The 15,201-nt window shown below is 31.0% G+C and overlaps 1 protein-coding gene across 2 annotated transcripts in view; it reads right to left on the bottom strand.

The window, feature by feature from the left end:
* Nucleotides 1-4,851: 4,851 nt before the first annotated feature.
* The window catches only part of LOC114325103 (uncharacterized), a 78,431-nt gene continuing 68,081 nt past the window's right edge, over nucleotides 4,852-15,201 (bottom strand). For both annotated transcript variants that reach the window (XM_028273043.2, XM_028273041.2), the window contains exons 9-10: nucleotides 12,642-12,765; nucleotides 4,852-5,005 (exon numbers count right to left, since the gene is read on the bottom strand). In XM_028273043.2, the coding sequence (XP_028128844.1) occupies nucleotides 4,979-5,005; nucleotides 12,642-12,765 (151 nt within the window). In that variant the 3' untranslated portion in view covers nucleotides 4,852-4,978. The remainder of the gene's footprint in view (nucleotides 5,006-12,641; nucleotides 12,766-15,201) is intronic.

Here is a 15,201-nt window from a genome sequence, read left to right as displayed (position 1 = left end):
GCGAGTTTCTTTCGACCGATATTTGTCAGTTCAATTTAGAATTTGACGATCTCAAACTTTACGCGGTAAATGAGAAGTTTAACACTGACTACCCGCACAAAGCCAACTGTTTACAGTGCAAACGCGCAGAATACCCTGAATAAGCCAAGCGGTCCGTAAACTACAGATAATTGCTATCCCCCCCTCAAAGCGCGGACAGAACGTATGAAATTGTCTTCAAATTTGATGATTTATTTGACAATGTAAAGATTTTTTTGCCGGCACTGTACTTTAACAAAAATAGAGTCTTCAGATTAACTTAAGGGTATAAACAATAAATCGTTGCCAGAGAATGACTGAGCGAGTGCACACAATGGATCGCATTTATTTATATACTAGCAATTGGAAATGAGAATTTCACATGTAAATATTCCGTTAAACTGTCACATCCTCGCAATATTAATATTGTTCTGAAGCTGTTTCTCTGTCTCATCTTGGTAAATTTTACTATTTTATTGGGAAATAAAGCCACAATTTAAGTTAAAAATGATATTTATTGACGTTTCGACTTCCACTTCGGTATTGTGCGTGACAACTTATTGTACGATAATTATTCATTTTTTGGAAGGGAAGAATATCTCTTCTTTTGGAGATTGGGATAAGTTTTATTTATTTTAAATGCAACGTCATGATTCTATTTTTACTTTTTGTTATTTCATATTGAGCCACCGAGAAACATTCCAACAAGCGTAGATTTCGTATAATAGCAACCGTTCGTTTTTCCCCAAAACAAGTTCGTGAAAAAAATAATTAACTGAATGCACTTATTGAATTTTTTAAATGAATACATAAACTGACAATTCTTAATCAAGATCAAGCAAAGAATTTCAAGACATTTTATTTGAGAGTTATCAGTTTTTGCAGATCATTAACTGTTGATCAAATCAATTTTTAAATATACATACAAATATAATAAAAAAATCACATCACTCGATTATATTTGGGATTTATCAAAATCCACAAAAATGAAGATATTTGTACGGTGTACATAATTATGAGTTTTTTCGGTGGTTCTACATCTTGTAGCTCATGTTTTATTACATTACTTTGGGCACTTTTGTGACATAATAGATTTACTTTATAGATTTCCTTTGTGTAATTGTATTTATTTACAAGTCTTGTATTTGTAGTCATAAATCTACAATAGGATTAAAAAATGGCCTTTAATTCTAGTTTGTGTTTTCTTAAATACTAATATTCTGCCTTTTTTACCTTACCTAACCTATCACCAGCCATCTTAAGGGCTTTGAGAGATTGTAGAATCGACTACCGATACTCCAACATTATTCGATATATACAGGGTGAGTCATGAGTACATACTCCTACCTCGTATAGAGGCTCCAATGGGGAATAACAAATGACCATTAAAAAGTGTCTGCTCCCATTGTTTAATATATATAATTAATAATTTGAACGGTCAGATCGATGTGTCTCTTATTTTGGTCAATCGTTACACTATGACCACCTAATCAACTGATTTATTCAAACTAGAAAAAAATCAGGTCCGGCTTCAAAAAAATTAGTTCGTTTGGATCTTAAAAAAAATTTCACCCTGTATACGCTTCTTGAAAACTATAATATTAATTTTACAAATTAGACAAATAGGCAATTAAAATGACATATTTATTTTTTCCCCACACGATTACTTAATTATTTATAAAAAATCAAATTTGACTATGAATTAAAAGTTTGGTAAAGTGAACCATAGATAAAAAAAATGACTTTTATTACAAAAATTAATTTTTTTTTGACAAATATTTAATTTATGTTACCACCCAATCAACTGATTTATACAAACTAGAAAAAAATCAGGCCCGGATTTAAAAAATTTGTTCGTTTTGGTCTTAGGAAAAATTTCACCCTGTATATGCTTTTTGAAAAATTTAATATGAATTTTACAAATTAGACAAATAGACAACTAAAATGGCATATTTATTTTTTTCCCCACACGATTACTTAATTTTTTATAAAAAAATCAAATTTGACTATGAATAATTAAAAGTATGGTAAAGTGAACCATAGATTTAAAAAAATTAACTTTTATTACAAAAATTAATTTTTTTGAACAAATATTTAATTTATGTTACCACTCAATCAAGTGATTTATTCAAACTAGAAAAAAATCAGGCCCGGATTTAAAAAATTAGTTCGTTGTGGTCTTGGAAAAAATGTCACCGTGTATACGCTTTATGAAAACTCTAATATGAATTTTACAAATTAGACAAATAGGCAATTAAAATGGCATACTTATTATTTTCCCCACACGATTACTTAATTTTTTATTAAAAAATCAAATTTGTCAAAATCGAAATTTTAAACTAAAAATGAAAAAAAAATGAAATCACGGTTTAACTTGCTACAACTCTGTTCCACTTTAATATTTTTTTCTGAAATTTTTACAGCACATATCTCTTACCATTGTGAAGACTATGAAAATTGTTGTAGACTTTCAGTCTTCTTCTCATAAAAGTTATGAATTTTTAAAAATAAAAGGTGCAGATTCGTGAATTGCAAAGTTAAATCGCAAAAATTTGAAATTTATCTATTTGATCACGTCTATGTTAAACTTCCAAAGAGAAGTGTTATGGGTTTTAGATCTACACGTGGTATAGAAAAAAAAATGGTGAAGCTTTTAATTTTAAGAAAAACGTTTAATTTTTTTTATTGTTATGGTAAAATTTCGATTTTGACAATTGATTTTTTAATACAAAATTAAGTAATCGTGTGGGCAAAAAAATAAATACGCCATTTTAATTGCCTATTTGTAAAATTCATACTAGAGTTTTCAAAAAGCGTATACAGGGTGCAATTTTTTCTAAGACCAAAACGAACTATTTTTTTAAATTCAGGCCTGATTTTTTTCTAGTTTGAATAAATCAGTTGATTGGGTGGTAACATAAATTAAATATTTGTTCAAAAAAAATTCATTTTTGTAATAAAAGTTAATTTTTTAAATCTGGTTTCTAGTAAATATGGTTCACTTTACCAAACTTTTAATAATTCATAGTCAGATTTGATTTTTTTATAAAAAATTAAGTAATCGTGTGGGAAAAAAATAAATATGCCATTTTAATTGACTATTTGTCTAATTTGTAAAATTCATATTAGAGTTTTCAAAAAGCGTATACAGGGTGAAATTTTTTCTAAGACCAAAACGAACTAATTTTTTGAATCCGGGCCTGATTTTTTTTCTAGTTTGAACATATCAGTTGATTGGCTGGCAACATAAATTAAATAATTGTTCAAAAAAAATTAATTTTTTTAAATCTATGGTTTACTTTACCAAACTTTTAATTCAGTCAAATTTGATTTTTTTATAAAAAATTAAGTAATCGTGGGGAAAAAAATAAATATGTCATTTTAATTGCCTATTTGTCTATTTGTAAAATTCATATTAAGGTTTTCAAAAAGCGTATACAGGGTGAAAATTTTCCTAAGGCCCAAACGAACTAATTTTTTAAAGCCGGACCTGATTTTTTTCTAGTTTGAATAAATCAGTTGATTGAGTGGTAATAGTGTAACGATTGACCAAAATCAGAGACATATCGATCTGACCGTTCAAAAATTATGACGAATACAAATTTCTGTCAAAATGCGAAACTCGCCCTGTATATTATTAAACAATGGGAGCAGACACTTTTTAATGGTCATTTGTTATTCCCCATAGGTGCCTCTATACAAGGTAGGAGTATGTACAGTTCCTCATCACTCACTCTGTATATCAGAGCTGTTGTAAGTACCGACAAAAAGTACTGAAGTCTTAAGTATCAGTACTTATTCAAATTGGAACTAGGTATAAGTACGAGTACCAAGAATAAATAAGTACTAAGTATTACGGTTAAGTAGTACTTGAAAACAAGAAATTTAAGTATTAAGTAACCAATTGGTGTCCTTAAATATGTACATTTAAAATAATTGGTGCTTAAATATCGAGTTCAAGTACAAGTACTGAGAAATGTGTTCTAAGTACTTGTGTAAAAGTGAAGAAACTCATATATGACAGGAACGTTTCATTGAAATCAAGGATTAAAACACTTAAATATTAGATATTTGCAGTACCGTTGTATGAAATGGAGAGCTGGACGTTTAAAACAGGAACCTATAAATAAATTACAATTATTTTGGCAAAAGAAAAATAAATGAAGATACTCAGAGTAACGGGAATATTTTATTATAATAATATTTATTTGTCGGATACGGTAAACCTGGCTGACGAGTTCTAAAGGACGAAACAACGTTTTTGAAAATTATTAGAAAATAAAATAAATGAACTGTAAAATAGTGTATAATAAATAACATTATTTATTCTACAATAAAAATTATATTATTCTTAATTAACTACTAAAGAAAGGAGTTCCAATAAGAAAAGTTTCCGATTTAAATAATTATATATTATTATTTTATTAATGAATTTTGCATCTGGGACTTTTCTCTTTTATTTAATTATGTTAATGTTTATATTGCTCAACAGAGAATTAAATAACCGTTCGAATGAACTTTTTTTTTAAGTGAATACATAAACTGACAATTCTTAATAGGTGCATAACGCTGCACACGACCCCTATTCTCCTTTTAAAAAATCATAGATTACGTCATCACGCCCAGATGGGTGACGTCACTAGTATATCATATAATATGCCACAATATCATAACTGAAAAATAAAAATCGACATGTTGCAGGATTTTTCCTTAAAGTCGCCTGCTTACGAAATAACGAATTTATTCCTTTCATTTGCACCATGCTGTCTAACATATTAGCTCTTATGGATATTTGGATTGACAAATGGCCAAATTTCCTTCAAAAAACAAAAATAAACTCATACTATTTTATTATTTACAAAAAATTAGCATTTAACATAATTCCATAATTATTCTAGCATATGAATTTGCACAGTATAATACAAAATGTAGTAAAAGAACTACGTTTCTATAGTTCAAATTAATAATAGGGTCTTCTTGGATTATTCTGAAACAAAAAAAAAACGTTAAAATTTTATCTCGTTTTAGTACAGGATTCGAATATAGGTCGATCTGTACCCAACTGCTTTCCGGATGAAACATCTTTTCTATTAAATTTCATACATAGACAAATATTTCTAGCATAGGTTGCCTATCAAAATCGTGTCATAGCTATCCTTAAGGGTTGAAATCAATATTTCAAGCACATTTTTTTTAAAGTATGGTAGAATTATTTTATTTTTAAATTAAATAGGCATCAGAACTCATCGATGGATCATGATAAACAAAAAATTCAAAAAGATTTTATTAGATTATGAGTTTCTCGAGCTAACGCTGTCGAGTTTTTTAGTTTTATCGAATTTTGACTTTTTGCTATCACTCAGAAGTCAAAGCAACGATTTTTTTTGCAAAAAGGGTGAAAATCAACATATTTATTATTCTAAAAGGGAAGTTCCCTAGGTTGGCTGTATACCATATAGTTAAAAAACATGAAGTAAAACACTTCTATGTAATTGGTATATTTATTAAAATTTAAAAAATCCCAATGGATTGAGTAAAATATGTCCAATTCAGAACGTTTTCAGACCTATCGGTCCATCATCGGTGCAATATGTAAATTTAAAGGATGGTAATTCTTATGAGATGTTTTATTTTATTTTAAAAATTTTTGAGAGAATTCTTGTGACAAAGTGAGAGGGTATGTGAAGTTGAAGATAAAGAAATGTATGATTATAGCCGAGTCCAGTTGATAAAAGAATGAAATTAATATTGAAAATGTACTAAATAAAATAAAACCAAAGTAAGAAAAAATAATATTGATATAATTTAATTGTAATAATAAAGGGTCTGAATGTGGGAACTGAAATTAAGTAATCGAATGTTAGTTGGAGAGGTAAAAATTACTTGGAAAATGTCAAAGACAAAAAGTAGAGGGCTGTGGTGTAAGGTAGAAAGATATCTCTATCCCTCTCTTTCCCTTAAAACTCTTGTCTTTCTACCTTACACCACAGCCCTCTACTTTTTGTCTTTGACATTTTCCAAGTAATTTTTACCTCTCCAACTAACATTCGATTACTTAATTTCAGTTCCCACATTCAGACCCTTTATTATTACAATTAAATTATATCAATATTATTTTTTCTTACTTTGGTTTTATTTTATTTAGTACATTTTCAATATTAATTTCATTCTTTTATCAACTGGACTAGGCTATTATCATTTATTTCTTTATCTTCAACTTCACATACCCTCACTTTGTCACAAGAATTCTCTCAAAAGTTTTTAAAATAAAATAAAACATCTCATAAGAATTACCATCCTTTACATTTACATATTGCACACTATTAAGTATATTGACTGTATCCTAACTCAAATCCATTATTTAGGAAAAAAATTTCCATTTATTTTTTAAATAACAATATTTTCCTTTTACATATACAACCACCAATACAATATAGACTTGAATAACTTGCCTACCTATCTATTCATTTTGTACAATAACATTCCAACTAATACTCTATTTCTCTTCTCTCACCATCATCTGTTTTTATCTTTTTGTCATTATTGACAGCAGCTCATACTTTCTTTCTATCAATTTGATCAATCTAATGTTATAGTATACAGTCAACATAAATAATCTTATATTCTAAATTATTTTTGTATATCACAATTTTCTTTTCAAAAACCAATATATTTAAAAATGTTAGACACTTTCAGATATTAAAATCTTTATCATTTGTTTTGTGTCATGACCTTTTGGTTAATAAACATTGAAAATCGACTACCTTTTTCTCTACTGTCAATGTCACTTCGAACAGTTCCTTACTCCTTACACAATTTTGACACTTTATAGTCAACTTTGGCCTAAGATGGTTGATTGAGTTTTTGGTAGGGTTTCACCATGTTCCCTTAGGTTGTATCCTTGTAACATCGGCGTTTAGCCTGTTTAATATTATTTTTAAATAATGTAAATCGAATTAAAAATTCAACCATTGTTTGGTTCTGGGGCTATTTAGGAAGTATGCTCGTAAGTAATCTAACCACACTTTTTTAGCTTTCAAAATTTCAACCATCTTTCAATTTTAATAGTGGGATTACTTATTTTATTGTAGATTCACTGATGATGGACCGATAGGTCTGAAAACGTTCTGAATTGGACATATTTTACTCAATCCATTGGGATTTTTTAAATTTTAATAAATATACTAATTACATAAGTGTTTTACTTCATGTTAGAGTTTTTTATATGTATTATTGTTAAACAAAAAATAAGCATAAAACAAAAAAATATCTCAATATGTAAAGTTGTTTTTGAGATACAGTGTCTACAGTCTTTGAAAAAAAGCAGTTTTGAGAAAAACGCCTTTAAAGTATTGTCAACTGTTATTTTCAATTTCTTTTTTGTCTGTCAAATCGTAAAGTGATGCACACCGGAATATGTCTTTGAATCGCGGGGTAATTTACAAAAGAAAATGAGAACAGCTGTTGACCGTTTCTCATTACGCTCAAGCACGGTGGCGCGAAGTTGCTGCAAAGCGAGTCAAAGGTAGAGAGGTAGAGAGATAGTGTTGAATATCCCTATCTTCGACTCGCTTTGCAGCAGGTTCGCGCCAACACGCTTGGACGTAGTGAACAACGGTCAACAGCTGTTCTCATTTTCTTTTGCAAATTACTCCTCAATTCAAAAAGATATTCCGGTGTGCACCATTTTTTGGTTTGACAGACACGTTGTCGTGATCTTTTTTGTTTATTGCTTATTTTTTGTATTAACAAAAATAAACATGTTGATTTTCACCCTCTTTTGCAAAATTCGTTGTTTTGACTTCTCGAGTAGAGGAAAGTCACCAAATTTGAGACACTTTTTTTGAAAAACACATATAAAACAGAATATTCAAAATTTTTAAAACATTTATTTCGAAAACTTAAATTTAGTGTTTCTACAACACAACAAAAAATAAATAAAGCGAATAAGACATATATTTTTGCAAAAAAAAATACATTTAATTTTTTTGCCACATTTAATATTAAAAATAAAAGGTCGCTTAATTTGAGATAGCCAGGTATCCAAATTTGAGACAGGTACCCCAATTTGAGATACTATTCAAAAAAGCCCTTCCTTCGCAGAAAAGACAAATAAATGTGCTGGACTTTATTTCTCCACAGTCTTCATGTGCCCACCTGCCACATTGGTAACACTTTGCCCATCGTTCTCCATATTTATCGTCGGAAAATTTTCCGGTGCAAAATAGACATTCCGCGTCGTTCTCTCCACTTTCTTCAGACGATGAATCAGCTAATGGAAAGTCTTCGCTGCTATCTGAACTTGAACTCGAAGAAACTTTCCGTTTCCTTCTTGATGTTTTGCCTTTTGATGTAGAAGATTGACCTGCGTTTTCGTGTACTGCTATTTCTTCTTCGGACGTTGCTGTTTTTTCTGATCTAACACTTTTTGTTGAACTGTTTTTTTCTGGAGCTAATACACAATCCAAGTTTAGGTGGGGTACTAGTTTTTTTGCTTTTTTCTTCTGCAAACTTTACTCTAATTCTTCTTTGTAGGGTGTTAGAGTAATTACTGAAGCCTTTCTTGATCTGGCATGTGGCTTTTTAGTGGTTTTAGTGGTTTCGGAGACACAAGTTGTTGATGAGGTAGTGGTGGACTAGATGTTCTATCTTCTCGCATTGGATGATTTGGTTGTTCATGGTTTGGTTCTATTATTTGTTCGTCCCTTTCGTTTTGTGTTTCCAAGTGCTCTTGAATTCCAAATTCAAAGTCCCTAAAAATATGGCGACAAATAGGGACCAGTTCAGTTTTTCGGAAACCATTGCAAGATATTTCCATCGTCGCAGCTTTGTTATACGCTTTACAAAAAATACTGGCAATGGCATAAGGCGACACAACACTCAACTGATTTTCTCTAAGCCAGTTTTCTATTTCTTGTGCGTAGTAAGTTTTCAGCGGTGCCATAAAAGTAACATCCAACGGTTGCATTTTATGTGTAGAATGTGGTGGGAGGCAAATAATCGTCACATGATTCTGTTTGGCCAAATCTATTAGAGCAACGTTTCTCGTATGAGAATAGTGGCCTCAAGGATGAGAAGAACAGGGTCTGCAGCTGAAGGTTTAGTAAATTTTATGAAGTGTTGTAGCCATCTAGTGAAAATATCGGCCTGTACCCAACCTGACACATGGCATTCTGTGACTGCTCCAGTGGGAGCTCCTAACATCAACTGTTTTCATATTTTTTCTAGGGAATATTAATAATGGTGGTACGAAAACTCCTGCAGCATTCATACATGAAATAACAGTAATCAGCTTGCCCCTTTCTACTGAAGTAAGTGACGAAACCTGCTTCTTCCCTCTCAAAGAAATGACTTTGCTATGTTTGTGCTGAACAATTGTAATACCTGTTTCGTCTACATTGAATATACGTTGTGCAGGGTTAGTAAGCTTAAGATATTCTGGTTCATACAGGTCAAAGAACTTGGATACATTTTCATGAATAAACGATTTTACTCGAGCAGATGACATTCCCTGAGGAGTACGCATTGAAAGCGTCGGATGCCTTTTCAGAAAGAGTCTCAACCATTTCTTTCCGGCTGATTTTTTGACTCCGCTAAATGGATGTGGTATTGAGTTTCGTATTGCAAGTTGAAATGCCAGTCGTTTTATATCACGCGCTCTTAGCCCGAAATAACGATGCTCCATAGTTGCTCCATACTCAACCAACTCATTTTCTAATTCCAAAGGAAGAATAGGTCGGCGGCCAATTGATATCCCGACGAGTTCTTCTGGAGTCTCGTCTGATTTCACATATCGTTCTAAGGTACCTTTTGGTACTCCAAAAACTTTTGATGTCTTCAAATAGCCCATCTCTCTATTTCTTACTGTATTTACAGCCTGTATCATATCATTTGCATTCCATTTTTTATTTTTTGGCCGCATCTACAAACAAAAAAATACATAAAAATAAAAATTTTACACGGGGTCCTAATTTGAGACACTCAAATTTGGAACCTACAGGTGTCTCAAATTAGGATTTTTCCGTCAAAAAATAAAACGGATTTTTGTTGGTTATGTATGCCACACAATTACCGTTTAATTTGCATAAAATGCATTAACTAATATTAAACTACCAAAAAAAAATTACTGGAGTAAATGTAATCATCTTACCTTGATGTATTGTAAGTTTTATAAATTCTGAAAAACTTTGTGTATGGTGTAAATCAAATTAACGTCGACAAAACAACAACGGTCTAAGCGCCAACTAAAAGCAGATCTACTACTAACTTCACAGAATGATCAGTTTTCAATATTTTCACTAGATGTCAACTCATCGTACACAAATATACGACGGTGTCTCAAATTTGGTGCCTTTCCTCTAATATCAAAAAGTCAAAAGTCGATAAAACTTAAAAACTCAACAGCGGTACCTTGTAAAACTCATAAGCTAATAAAATCTGTTTGAATTTTTTGTTTACCATGATCCAAATGATGAGTTCTGATGTCCACCGCAAAATTCATTATATTTTGAGGTGTCTTCAAAAATTTGCTACGTTGGCATATTTTTCAATAATTTTCCTTCAATTTTTTCTTGAATAATCTATGAATTATACTTAATATGCCTATTTAATTTAAAAATAAAATAAATCTATCATACTTTAAAAAAATGTGTTTCAAATATTGATTTCAACCCCTACGCCACCCCCCCCCCCCTTTAAAGATAGCTATGACACGATTTTGTAGAAATATTTGTCTATGAATGAAAGGGCCTAGCCGGGTAAGATGATGAAAAGTGCCCCCAACTCGATTCGAATTCCATATAGGTCACCGTTTAGCATATATAGTGAAACTAACTTTCTGAAATTTTTAGCCCCCTAGGTGGTCATGTGACCCACCTAGAGCCTAATTAGGCTTTTTAAGTTTTTATTTTTTATCTCAGCCGCATCGAGAACTAGCGAAAAACTTTAAATAAAAAAGTTGTAAGCTTTATATAAAAATATATAACGTGTATTTTTGCATAATATTTCACCCTAAATTTTTTCAAATTTTTAAAATTGGTGAAACCCACCTTTAAAAATAAAAAACCGCATTTTTTTGTTTTTTTTTTTCGTTTTTTGATACAATTTTATACATTTTTTTCAAAAAAGGTAATACCGTCACTAGAATAGGTAAAAAATTGAAAAATAATTGGGGTTTGCTTAATAAAAATTTTTTGTAATCCCATCCCTTTTCAATATACAGGGCGTTGAAGAAAACAAAATTTTACACATTTTTTATGATTTTGCCGAAACTACTGGCAACATTGTAATAATATTTGGCGAATTTTAAGAGGTAGTTGTTGTGCATCTTTCAACATACAATTTAGAATTTTATATTTATCATTGGCGCGTATACGGGTAATAGTCTGAACTTTTTAAAGAAAAAATATAGTACGCCACTGACATATTTCAAATTAACAATCCTTTTTGAATTTCTCGTTTAATTTGTGACAAAAAATCTATCTTCCTATTTTTTCATACGACGCGCCATTTTTATTCAAAAAATAAAACATATTAACCCTTACAAAGTATTCGAACTTCTATTAGTAGTTTCTACATCTACATACGTAAACTCGTACGTCCATTATAAAAACCAATTCGAATACTTTGGAAGCGTTAAGATATTTTATTTTTTGCAGCAAAACGGCGCCTCGTATGAAAAAATGATAAGATAGTTTTTTTATCGCAAATTGAATGAGGAATTTAAAAATGATTGTTAATTTGAAATATGTCAGTGGCGTACTATCTTTTTTTCTTTGAAAATTCAGACCATTACCCCTAAGCGCGCCAATGATGAATATCAAATACTTAATTGTATGTCAAAACATGCACAATAACTATCTCTTAAAACCCGCCAAGTTTTATTACAATGTTGCCAGTAGTTTCGGCAAAATCGTAAAAAATGTGTAAACTTTTGTTTTCTTCAACGCCCTGTATCTTGAAAATGGATGGTGTTACAAAAAATTTTTATTAAGCAAACCCCAATTCTTTTTAAATTTTTTACCTGCTCCAGTGACGGTGTTACCTTTTTTGAAAAATATGTATAAAATTGTATCAAAAAACGAAAAAAAAAACCGAAAAAATGCGGTTTTTTATTTTTGAAGGTGCGTTTCACCAATTTTAAAAATTTGAAAAAATTCAGGGTGAAATATTATGCAAAAATACACGTTATATATTTTTTTCGTGAAAACGAATGTCTTAGTTATTTTTTATACTCATTTAAAATTTTAAAATCGTTCTAAAACTTAAATTTCCCGCCAAAAATTAAAAAAAAAATTTTCGGACAGAACTTTTTAAAGCTTACAACTTTTTTATTTAAAGTTTTTCGCTAGTTCTCGATGCGGCTGAGATAAAAAATAAAAACATAAAAAGCTCTAGGTGGGTCACATGACCACCTAGGGGGCTAAAAATTTCAGAAAGTTAGTTTCACTATATATGCTAAACGGTGGCCTATATGGAATTCGAATCGAGTTGGGGGCACTTTTCATCATCTTACGCGGCTAGGCCCTTTAATAAAAAAAAAATGTTTCATCCGGAAAGCAGATGGGTACAGATCGATCTATATTCGGATCTTAGACTATTTGTTTTTCTCAAATATGACTCACAAAGGGATTTGGCCTAAATCTGTACGCCAGCATCATTCTTTTTCTATAGGTCTGGTACTCATCTTCATCTTCTTGCGAGCCGTCTACACCCAAACCTTTGTGGATATGTGCTCTAGCGGGTCCCCTAAAAATAACGGTATGTCAGTGTCAGTATAGTGAGCGACAAGATCTATGCGAAATTTTAAAAACCAACCTGCTGATAATCCGCTATTGATACCTATTGTAACACAAACCCCCAGAGAGACATTACAGAGTTGTACTAATACTCTGGTCAACTTACGCATCCGAGGCTACAAAAATTACCATCAAGCTGAAAATTGGCTGGATTGTTCAAAATATTATCATAAATGATATCTAAAAAGTCCTCATAAATCCGACCCGTGCTAAAAATTTTACGCGGGGTCAAAGGTCACCAAATATGGTTTTTAGCGATTTTCAGCGAAACGGTAAGTTTTATCGTAAAATTAGTTCTAACAAAAACTATAGATTAGATAATTATCTATAAAAAATGTTTTATTACTTTTTTTCCTGAGAGCTACCATTTTTGAGATATAACGATTCAAAAAGTGGTAATCGTCATAATATGCGCACACGTTTCCACACCACCTTTGAGATAGTGTACTTGGCGCGTTTTTTAACGTGGTTTCGCCAGTAGGCCTATTTCACGGATCTGTTATGATTCTGTTTAATTTAAAGCTATTTAATAATTGATATTGGCAAGGGTTAAAAATGATAAAAGTTATATAAAGCGGTATAAATTAAAAAAAAAAAGGGAAATTTATCAAACTGGTTCATAATTTTCTAATACTTCTGCTTCCCTTGTTCTTCTTCTCATAGTTCTTCTTCCTCTTCTTCATCTTCTAGTTCTTCTTCTTTTTCTTCTTCTTTTTCTTCTTCTTCTTCTTGTTCTTCTTCATCCTGGGTGCAAGTAAATTGTCCCAATAATACATCGCATGGCTCCTCGATAAAATCAAATGAATCATCAATTGTTGGTGATTCAACATTGGAGCACGACCGGTTTTGATAATTAGTGCATGCTACCGAACAAAACCGTCCAACTTTTTTGCAACCACATTTAGCGCTACATCCCTTTTTACAGTTGCAAAAAAATTGTGTTCAGGAGTTTTTCCGGTACAGTTTGAATTGGTTCTAATGAACTGTCGACTAATTTCCATCCCCATAGTTGGATCTAGCTGATAACCAAGCCACACTTGAACTTGGTAATATACCCGAAAAAGATGTTGATGAGCAGCCGCTGAGGTCGGAGGAAAACAAGGTAACTGCACTTATTTTTTGTTTCGAGTACTTTTAAAAAAACATACATATCGAAACTTATCTAAGCACGTAGTTTTCTTAGGCGCTCCATACATAGAGAGAAGAAAGCTAATTCCGTTAGAAATAACTTCTTGTGGAGTTGAATTAGTTTTTTTTAAAACTTCAGCATTCAAGTAAATCTTGTTTTTCAAACATTTTAAAAACAGTCGTTTTACCTCTCCTGAAAAATGCAGATGTCGTATCACAGCCAGTTATTGTGTGTAAAAATAGTATATGATTTTGACATTTTGCAAAAGTAGATAAACTTTTCGATGAATATATTTCCGACTGGTGTTGAGCTTTTCCAGGTTTTAAAATTTTCGATTATAGTTCTACCAGTAAGTAATACGAGGAAGTCTACATCTTCACCATCAACAATAGTTGTATTTGTTAAATTGAATTGCTCTATGGCTGTTTCAATTATCATTACGTCAGCATCATTATTAGCTTGTTTTAGATATATTTTCAGCAATAAACTTTTATTTCTGCATTGAAATGAACCGAGATTTGTTGTGAGTATTTGCAAGAAATTTCTGTCGAGTGGTAGATACTGTCATAGATTGATCAAATAAAATATTAGAAGATGAAGATGTTGCTGACGTTCTACGACGTTGTTCTGCAGCTTTAATATTTCTCGTAAAATCATTATAGCCATCAAATAAAGTTGTCGTTCATTATTATGGTCAAACCCTTCTGAGGAAAAAATAGGGTGATTAGATTAGCCGACGAACGTGTTTATTCCGACAAAACCCATCTTTACAAATTGAAGTAAGGCGCATAAATAAAAAGAATTATTATAAGTTAATACTTTGTCATATCAATTTACTATTTTTGTTGGGATTAAGCCATAAAATTCAAATAATTCTTATTATTTTCGCGTTACATTCACTTTGTAAAGATTTTTTGTTGGCACTGTAATATAATACAGCTTATACATTGCATCCCTCGGTAGACCGCAAGCTGTATAGTAGAAACATTATCATATTGATAATCTTATATTAGTATGTGTAATATAAGTTAAGTTGACCGATAGAATATTATGTTTACTTGTATTACAGCTTCAGTGATGTATGTATATACGTGGTGTACTAATACATATTATGACGATTAGAACTCTTTCAACTCTTTGAATCGTTGTATCTCAAAAACAGTGGCTCTTAGGAAAAAGCATTAAGATATTTTTTATAGATAATTATCTAACCTACATTTTTTGTTAGAGCTAATTTTACGATAAAACTTACCGTTT

This window comes from Diabrotica virgifera, chromosome 5 (assembly GCF_917563875.1).
Source record: "Diabrotica virgifera virgifera chromosome 5, PGI_DIABVI_V3a".
Lineage (NCBI taxonomy): Eukaryota > Metazoa > Arthropoda > Insecta > Coleoptera > Chrysomelidae > Diabrotica > Diabrotica virgifera.
The sequence above is the reverse complement of the archived record's forward strand: the minus strand, read 5'-3'. Positions and strand labels throughout refer to the sequence as shown.